General features: G+C 45.0%; 1 protein-coding gene across 1 annotated transcript in view; it reads left to right on the top strand.

The window, feature by feature from the left end:
• Positions 1–3,113: 3,113 nt before the first annotated feature.
• The window catches only part of T265_10297 (hypothetical protein), a gene marked incomplete at both ends in the record, with an annotated part of 75,229 nt that continues 68,422 nt past the window's right edge, over positions 3,114–9,920 (top strand). The window contains 5 exons of the mRNA XM_009176623.1: positions 3,114–3,241; positions 3,367–3,508; positions 5,847–5,889; positions 5,950–6,041; positions 7,145–7,207. Of these exons, the coding sequence (XP_009174887.1) occupies positions 3,114–3,241; positions 3,367–3,508; positions 5,847–5,889; positions 5,950–6,041; positions 7,145–7,207 (468 nt within the window). The remainder of the gene's footprint in view (positions 3,242–3,366; positions 3,509–5,846; positions 5,890–5,949; positions 6,042–7,144; positions 7,208–9,920) is intronic.

Raw genomic sequence — 9,920 nt, 5'->3', positions numbered from 1 at the left:
CCGGCGGATTCTGGAACAGCGACCAGCAACCAACAATGGTTGCGTTCCTCGACTTAAAAGCTACCTTCGACTCTGTGGACCGCCAGACACTGTGACAGTGGATGGAGCAAGGAATCTTGACCACTGTACGCCAACTGCTGCGACTGTGAAGGTCTACGGGAAGGTGTAGTGGTTAACAGCCCTATGGAGTCTCTAGTGAACAGAGCAAATTACTAATGTAAGCCAGATACAAAGTCACAAGGAAAAGGAATCCAAGTAAATCTTGACTCAGTTCAAAATAGGAGATTCCATAGTTGCGTATTCCGTTGAACCACCACACCAAGAATAGTTCTATCTTCCTGGTATTCCAGATCTCCGGTGATCGAAATATTAATCCACAAGTGTGAATATATTAGTCTAGTGTTTGTAGCTGAAATGTTTGTTCACGTTTAGTGTTAGCAGCGGTCAAATACAGCCAACCGGTGGTCACAACAACGGTCACTAAGCAAAAGTCTCAAAGTCACGTTGGAGCCAACAAGCGGGCGGTAGCGGTTGTATTTCAGTAAAACAAACCTTTGTACAGCGATGTGACTGATAATGATGGGGAAAAAAGAAGATACTGAGCATGAAAAAGAGCAGTTTACAAGTGCTACAACAACAGTTTATCTGTCAAGGGTCGAGTTTACAAGGCCGCGGTGCGCTCCATATTATTGTACGGATCAGAAATCTGGCAGCTGCGTGCTGAGTGCGTCAAGAGACTTTCAGTATTTGAGCATCAGCATCAAAGCTGAGGTACGTCGGATGGTTTTCGGAAGAAATAACTCACCCACGATAGGTTATCCGGTCGCACTCTATAGCTTGTGCTGGCTTGGTCACGTGATCTATGCCAGTCGACCAACTTCCTCGAAGAGTTCTTTCTGCACAACCATCTGAAGCTTGGAAACGAGCCAGGAGAGGTCAGGCAGCGGAAAATGAAAGCCATCACCAGCAAACCCAGCTGATCTGATCGTTGCCGTTTCCCTGAATGGGACTCCGAGATGGGATGCATCAGTTGTTAGGGGCATTGTCAGTCAGTGGCGCTCGTCCATGCAAGGTATTGTCGTCAATCCACAGCTCCCTCCCCAATCTCCTCAGTTAAAAGTTTATTGGCAACCCCGTCCTTACTCACCAATCATATCAGCCCCTGCCTCCAACGCGCATCTTCCTGCCTCACCTCCCCCAGATCATCAGTGAATGATATTGTGGCCGCCATAGCTACTGTATGGCATTTACGCGGTCCTTACAGGTGATAATGATGATGGTCCTCAAAATCCTCGGATCATCGAATATGGAACGTTTCCGTCTACCTCAGAAGTGTCCAGTTTGACGTGTCTATTCAAGCATCGTAGTGCTACTGGTCCCGACAGCCCTAAACCTGCTCTGTTGATGGCGAACTCTTCAACCAGTGTATCCAATCTGTTTGCCTCTATCTGGGAGAAAGCGACCCTCTTAGACAACTGGGGATAGTCGATAATAGTGCCAATTTTAGAAAGAAGTATTCGCAGTTTTCCTAAAGCATGACTTTTCAATTTGAAGGTACAAGGAGCATGTCAGGAGGTGGTGTAATGATGACCAGTTTGTTCATCAGGGCTTGTGTTTCGCCTTCATTTTCAGAAATGAGGACGAGATCGTTTGCGTACTCCAGATCAACATGCTTCTCACCAGCAACTATTTAAACACGGGTTTTGAAAACCTTGCAACGTTGGTGTTACTATTTTTCGACGATGAAGTTTAACAAGGACGGAGGGAGTGCTATCATCCTCCTGTAGCTTCTGGTTCCTCCAAATTACTAAACTGGTTCAGTACGAACTAACTGATCATGTCATGACACCGCAACGCTCGGCTTCACCTCGCCCGCTGTCCTATCTTCCGGCGACCGAAACTGTTGCAGATGAAACCAAATTCCCTTGTAGATGATTCAAAGCTGATAAATTAACTGATTTGGCCTTCCTGTTCTGAACAACTCAGTATACGCGATGCGACAAGAGGCGACATTAAGTTCGAAGAACAAGGTGAAGAGCAAGGTTGCCCCTTCAGGGCAAGAAGTCCAATTATCATCCGGCTTCTTGGACGCGAAGCGTCAATGACCCCTGCCTGTTACAGCATTCAAGTATTGCATGTCTATTCTGTGCTTTGTGTTGTTTGAATGTACATGTCAAGCCCCACATTCAGGTGTGTTTCTGTATTGGCCAGGGCGTTTTAGGCTCTGTATGAAATATGAACCGCCTACTGGCCTCTTCGCTCAATTACGGGTATCATAATGCATCTTCAAAAGGGGTTTCAGAACCGAGGACTCAGACTACCGTAGAGTAGTTTTTTTCGGCAGTGTCCCCAACATGTCCTTCATTCCTTTTGTTTTGAACTTAGGGGCTGAGATCAGATTTTCCCCACACGCGGTAATTAGTTAAGTGAGTAAGTGACCTGTGAAGAGGGAGAGCACTAACCAGCCGATTGGGAAGATGTGAGTGTTTTCCCGTCGCATTCACTTGGATAGTGGTGAAATGGTTCATGTCAACATAGAATGGAGATGTAGGCGCTGAATAGTTGGTGACTCCCGCTCTGCTGTTGTCTTGAATTTTTGACTTGTTTGTGTGAATGACAGGAGGATCAATAACCGGTCGATGTCACCAGCGTGTCTTGAAGGTGTGATATCTAATGGACAGAAGTCATCCTGAATAAGGCATAATCACCCTGAATTACTTTACTACTGGTCTCAAAAATAGCTTTAATGGGAGGCCTGCGTTCCCAACCCATTCACTAGTGTAAACGAGCAAACTGGCGTCTCATTCCTCCGTGCTCCACGACAGCTGTGCTCCAAAAAGGGGACAGCTAGATGATTAGATTTTTCTACGTGTACTCTCAAAACCGCGTTGTTTTTAGCTAAGTAATGCCTAAGTCTTCGTTGGCAAGCTATGGAACTTCGAGTTTACGCACCTTACTTGTTGTTATACTTTTTTCCAGCCTGCGCAATGACGAATTACCTCAGACAAGCCGCTCCTGTAACCGTGGCACGTGTGTTAGCCACTCTGTGCTTGATTTTAAGTTTAATCCATATCTGGATGCACTTTGAAGTGAACCGTTGTTTCATGTCATACATGGCGTTAAGGCCAATGTTAAAAGTAAGTCAGATTGAGGGAGGAGCTTTAATATTGGAGGAACAATCCGTGGACGTTGCTGGGGATGACGGACTCGGTACATACAAACTGTACAAATACTGCAGTGGGTAAGCTAAAGTTAACGCTATCTTTTTAAGGTTCGCAACCATCCACCTATTAACTTTTCAGTCAATGTGGTCCTGTTGCACGGTACATTTACCTACTATTCTTGATGATATGTCATCTTTTGTAGGCGATATGGTTTCCCGATCCTTTTTCTTCCGGGAACTCGTGGCTCACATAAGACCATCAGGTCTTTGGCATCGTCGCAAGACTATTTCATGCACGGAGCTGACCAACTACCGTTCGATTACTTTACGATCGATCATAATGAGGTAGGTAACAGCTGAATCGTCCGTTATCTTTGGGAACACGCTTTTGGCAAATTCGTTGTAAAGATATCCAGAGGCGTTTTTTGGTTTAGTTGCTGTAACTTGCAGCTAGACGGCTGCATATGCACACTCTGTCCTACATTGTATCCCGTTTCCCTCCATGGAATAAGTGTGATTTAATATACTCTGTCCACTTGGGTGGAATGTTTCTCCAGAAAGATTTATGGGGAAACATAGCAAATTGGGATCTCCAAAAACAGCTATTAGAGAGGCAGAACCCAATTTACTTTACCTCCGCCCTTTGTGGCAAGTGAGGTGGGATGGGTACGAATGACCTCTACCAGGGCACGCACCTAAACATGGTCTTTATCAGACATCTCAGACAAACTCCCTCGTCAAACCACTTTTATGTACGTCCGTCATTTTGTCTGTTACCGTGGACAGTTTGCAAAGCGCCTGTGTCAACATACACCTTCCATATTGAAGAAGATAAAACTATAAAATTTAAATAGTTCTCTTTTATGCCGTCTCTTTGACACCGGGCATCTATTCGGCTTTTTTGACTGTTTCAAAGAAACATTCTGGGTACGAATTAGGATGAAGTTTTTAATAACTTGGCTTCTTTCTAATTCAGAAACAGTTAGTATCTGAGTTTTTTTGGGTCCAAGCATTGCACGCAAAAGCACGGATAGTGAGCCTTGCTCAACGGGACAGTAACTTACCGGCTTCGGAATGATCCACGAAATTCACATCAGTTTCATCGCACCCAATTCTCGGTACGGACTGTTGCTTTCAACCAGTTTACCGTTTACTCGTTGTTATGACCTATTTTGTCCTATAAGTACGTCTGAGCTGGACGAATAGATTTCGATCAGGTGGTGTTCTTTCGTTACGTGCCGACTTGCACCATTTGGAGTCTCCAAAACTCCTCCGCGCATCAAGACCGCAGTGGAATTTGTAGATTACCACGCGGATTTGTGCTATCTCGGAAGCCGACTGGATAGTCTACTGTAAACTGAGCCCCGTATTGCCAAGATTAGTGTGGCTCTCGGAAAACCTTTGAGGACAGAGTCTACCACTGGAGACCAAACTGCATGCTTACGAAGCATTGATCATATCTATGCTTAGCCTATACCGACGCACCATCCGATATTTGAGCAGCTTTCACACGCACTCTCTGAGCTGGATACTTGCTATTCACTGAACTGAACGAATGCCTAACATAGGTCCTCTGATAAGCATGCTATGGTGCCATGAACACCATGATCAAATTAACCACCCTACGGTGATGGGAGAGGAATGGGATTCCGCAGTTGCTTCTTTGTAGTTAATTTAATACGAAAAGGCCAAATACTGGGTTACAAAAGCCCTTATATCCGGGCAAGTTTATCCAGTCTGGAAACTGTCCGTATGAGCCTCATTAGGTGGGAAACGGAAGTACGAAATTGGATGGTGTGAACAGAAATGCCTTTGGTTCAGCTACCGTCATCTTCGCGCCAGAGAGCTGAAACGCGCATGACGCAAGGGAGACTTGGAGACCGAATAGGCGGGATCAGCAGTGGTAGCAATGATGGTGGTGTTAATTAACACTGATTGCCTTGGCCTCGTTGGTCACCAGCGAACACGGTGAAACGTCAGCGAATAAATTAATATTGTCAAATATGCCTTATATTTTTGACTTCAGTACGTCATGCTGATGTATTCTTTGTTCGGCTTATGAGTAATACAGACTCGGTCTGAACCGCCGGGTTCAACAGCTAGATTATTCCCAACTGTGACTAGAAGGCTTTGTCTTGGCGTTCTAGATATTCCGGAGTATCAAGCCCACCGTGATGCTATGAGTGACTTTCTGTGACCATCGTTGTACAGACTGAGCCGAATAACGCCAAACCATATATGCGTACATAGGGTGTGTCTCATAGGTGGTTGGGTCCACCAGACTACCTTTTGCATACTCTATGATTCTCAAATGTTCGCTCATCCCAGCTTGCTGTGACAACTAAGGGCCATTAATTGGGTGCGCTGATGACTTTGACATTACTTCTTGTCCAACTTTCGGTCCCATTCCTAAGAAACTATTAGTCTGACAAACTACCGGAGCATTCCTTTCTGGGCAAGTGGGTTGAGGAAGACAGGTATGTCAACAGAGACAAGCACATCAGACAAGCACCGACTAAATAGTTGCTCTCGTAGAAGACGAAAGCGCGAATTAGATGACTTGTGTAAATACTTGCTCAATTCGTCTTCATTTCACTCGAACTCTTCGTTTTTAGATGTGCCTGTAATTAGGCGAATCTTACAGTGTGAGTCATATTTCGTTATTATTCTCCCCTCTATTCAGGATGTCACCGCGCTCAGTGGAGATGCAGTGGAGCGCCAGTCCAGTAAGTATTCACTATGATCGTTCGTCTTCATCCGTATCTCATCTGGGTTGTGCCTTTTAGGGTTTATTAAGATTGTCATTGACGTCATCCTATCGATGTACCGCGGTACGGTGGAGCCTCCTCAATCAGTTTTGCTTGTTGGACATTCGTTGGTGAGTTTTCTCGTTGCCATAAACCATCATCTTGTGTCCATAGTTTGTTCTAATCACGTTATCAGTGCTGTGATACTTTACACAGTCACATGGGCAACCATCTGTGTACACTTGCGAGACACTTTGAACACTGAATAGGGACGTCATATCTAGTGAAACATGATTGAGTTCTTAGATGGTTAGTCCTTGATTTTATCCAAAAACTGAAGAGTACTCTGCTGTTATATTGGTATGATTTATTACCAGTCGGTTTCGGAATTTCAGTCAACAATTGCTCTCATTATCATCTCCCTCTATGTCAAGGGAGACGTCCGTTTATTCGTGTGAAGCTGGGATGTTATTATTTCCATAGAGCTCGAAGGGTATTTGCAAAGATCGGTTGTATGGCTGTACCGCCACGAAGAGACTGGACCTTACCGTGGTGTGACGTTTTGCGCACCTCAACGACCCATTGAGCTGAAGGTATCCCCGCGACACTCACAAAGTCTCATACCAGCAAATATTAGGTTATCCAATTCGAGCTCACTTGATGGCGACTAAGGTAGATCCGTTTTTTCTCTCGAACTGAAATTTCAATTCACACAAATTCTGAGCACTGTTTCGATGCGAGTTATGTGACAAAAGTCCCTCATTCCTCAACATATGCGGTTGTTGCCAGTTGTCCTGGCGCTTATGGGCCACCATAAACCAGGCCTGCTGATGGCTTCAGAACTGCCCTTTTCCGCTTACTCTCTAGTCTTATTCCCTCGAGTTTACACCGAGTACAAGGCAGTCAGCTAGATGCACATGCGGCTGGGATGAATCCATATGTAGGGTTCCTTTTTATGCGCGACATCCATCTCTTCGTTTGATGTGACTGGTCATTCCGGAAACCGCCGTCAGCCCACGCTCTGCGCATCTCTTAAGTGGTTGTCTGAAGGTTTAGGCATCTCGGAGTGCCTGTAATAGATTATCACTAGATCCTTCTCTATACCCTTGCTTATTTCACAATTTTTTCCAAGATCGTTCCAGCTGTACAACAATAGAGTATTGGTGTGAATACATATTATGCTGTCGATGATGATGGACTAACTTCAAACCACTCGCTGTTTCCCAACATGTAGGGTGTGATTTCCGTATTGAACTTACTTTCCAATCCCGAGTTTGATCAACGCAAGATCACTACAGTATTTGCGCTGGCAGGGCCTTTACTAGATCCAAGTAAGTAACACTTTCTGGCCGCAGTTCTGGTCCGATGATACTAATACTGTTGCTCAGTAAACCCACCAGCAGCTCTGTTTCTTAATTTCGTTATTTGTTTTATTCTCCGAATAGTGAGATGCAAGCCAGCGTGAGTCAACCCTGTCTCGAATCAAAGCGAAAAATTTCTTGAAATAAAGGTTTATCCACTGATTGGTCAACACATTATTGTTGTAGTAACATAGGGCAAAAGTCGGATGTTGGATTCACCTCTACAAATGCATAAGTTGACAGGGATGGTTCGATGATCAAACACCGAACGATTTGACGGTGTATAGGTAGAGACGGAAGCAACCACTTCTAACAAACATCTCTCCCGGCAACAGCAGTAAAATAAGACAGAAAACGTCACGTCCCGACGCTGTAATCGTGTTTGCAACTGATCGTTTTGGGATGGAAGCGTGCATTTGACATTGAATCGAATCTGGAATCTCGAACAGATGAATGAAAATGGATGGGGGAGATGGTAAGGTGATACAGAGTTCAATAGGGGAAGATGGGGATTGGGCACAAAAAGATATACCCAAATGTCCGCCTCCGTCATTTGAAAGGTTTAAGGACTTCCAGGCGAGTTAAGCATAGGAGAGAATAAAGAAGAACGGGAGTTGTGACAGTGCTCCAGCCCAACTCAAACTGATTGGATTCTGGTATGTGTTGACAACGGATAAGATACCCTTCCTGCAGTGAACTTACCCTAACTTTGTCAGCCACATACAAGCAACTGTTACATACAGTGACGAAGGACAGAAATGCATCCGCCAACACCCATATGATCTGTTCTCTACCGCCCGCAGACACGCTTGGTTGGACCATTCGGGGAAGGGTTGTTTCCTAAATCTGAAAAAAATGAGGAAATGAAGGAGGAACGCTCACAAGCTTTTCAGCAAAAACTGGATAATCTGCTTCGAAGTCGCCAAAAGCTCTAAATAGTTAAAGTTTGAAAACTTGGGATTCCGGGGCGAGAAGGAATGAAGCAAATAGGAAAATTCGGATATAGACTGTATTGGCTGAAAACACTACTTATGAACGGCCTCTAGAAAACGATTTAATAAAAATTACGGTGTGCGAAACTCACAGAACGTCCACAGTTTGGCTACAGTATATCCGGACCCGAGGACTGCTCAACCAGATCTCGAGTGTCCGCAGCTCGATGGCATTCTTCACCATACATCAGAGAAGTAGAATAATCCCGAAGCTGATAGACAAGTATTAGTGTATCTGAAGAAAAGGCTCCCAAAGGGGCATAGAAGGAGTGAAATTGAGGACGGACGTGTACTCAAACATTGTGCTGTATACAGTTGTTAGTTTATTCAAACACAAAACCAACTAGTGATCTCGAAATGGTGGAGTGTATAGAAATCCAAGTATAAGTGAAAATATTTGTACCCTGTAACTCTTCCGCTAAAGTATGTGTTGGTATAAAAGCAGTAATGATCGTGTTTGCAATGGCAATAAGGCTGTGAAGCGTCGGTGTTGAACACTGGTGTCATGCTGTCGATGATGATGGTGAGTGCAACGGCACTGAAACGGGAGGATGGCAAATGTAATCACTCGATTGACGAGGTCATCTAACTTGTCTTCCAACACGGAAAGTAATCTGAGATGTTCTGAACATGAATGTGAAGGAAGGGTGTTTGGAAATATTGTATGTTGTGGGATCAAACGTGAGTTTGATAAAGGCTAGTTTCAAACGGTCGATGGCCTGTTTTGCCTGCTTTTTTCGCAACAGCTTAAAATGTATAAGGTCCGTCGTATGGAGGTAATAGTGGTGCACAAAAGCAGGGGGTAGTCGAGTGTTTGGAAGGGATGTATGTATGTATGCAGTTCGCCAGAGAAACGTAGCTTAATGTCACGGACCACTTCAGGTGCCGAACACATCAGACTCACATTCACTGCATTCCGAATGCCGTATACAATGAGAGGCAGGAATGTTCTCCATTGTGATACTTCCATGCGGGCTACTAGAGGAATGTTGAAGGTATGGTGGAAACATTCTACAAGCTTGTTAGAACATTGATGGTATGCAGCAGTGAAACTATGTTCACAATCCAAAACTTTAGTAAGTTCGAGAAAAAGTGAATCTTACAACTGACTACCCCGATCAGTAGTGCTTGTGGCAGCGACACCGAAATTAGTGAGCAGATGTTGTGAAAGGACGATAAAAGTAGCTTCTATCATAGTGCGAGTGAGTGGAACGGTTGCCGGCCAAAGAACAACTGTCGTTAGGAGTTATTACAGTGTGGAAGTGCACCGACATGTAATTGAAACCTGTGTCAGGACAACAGGGGCTGAGGTATCTCGGTACACTGTTTATTTGCTGCCACCTTGACGTGGTGGTCGGGCTTCAGTGTTGCAATGATCCTGCGGGCTACACTGGCTGGAACTTCGTTCCAGAAGGTGCAACCATGCCAGGAAGGCCAAAGGGGAGCAGCCAGACCAAGAGCAGCGAGACCCCGTACTACGAGTAATCGTGCTACGAGGCGGTCTGGGGGTAAAGTCGTACTGTCCTCTGCGACAGGAGTGTGAAGGCAGTAAGGTGTTTCCCCCAGGCGACCAGCATGTCCATATTTATGGAAGCAGCGATGCTGCCTTCCCCCGAGGAAGGACGGGTTAGAAAAGGTCGGCCCCAAAAACCGCACA

Source organism: Opisthorchis viverrini (assembly GCF_000715545.1).
Source record: "Opisthorchis viverrini unplaced genomic scaffold opera_v5_350, whole genome shotgun sequence".
In the NCBI taxonomy this organism is placed as follows: Eukaryota; Metazoa; Platyhelminthes; class Trematoda; order Opisthorchiida; family Opisthorchiidae; genus Opisthorchis; species Opisthorchis viverrini.
This window is presented reverse-complemented; position numbering and strand designations above follow the sequence as displayed.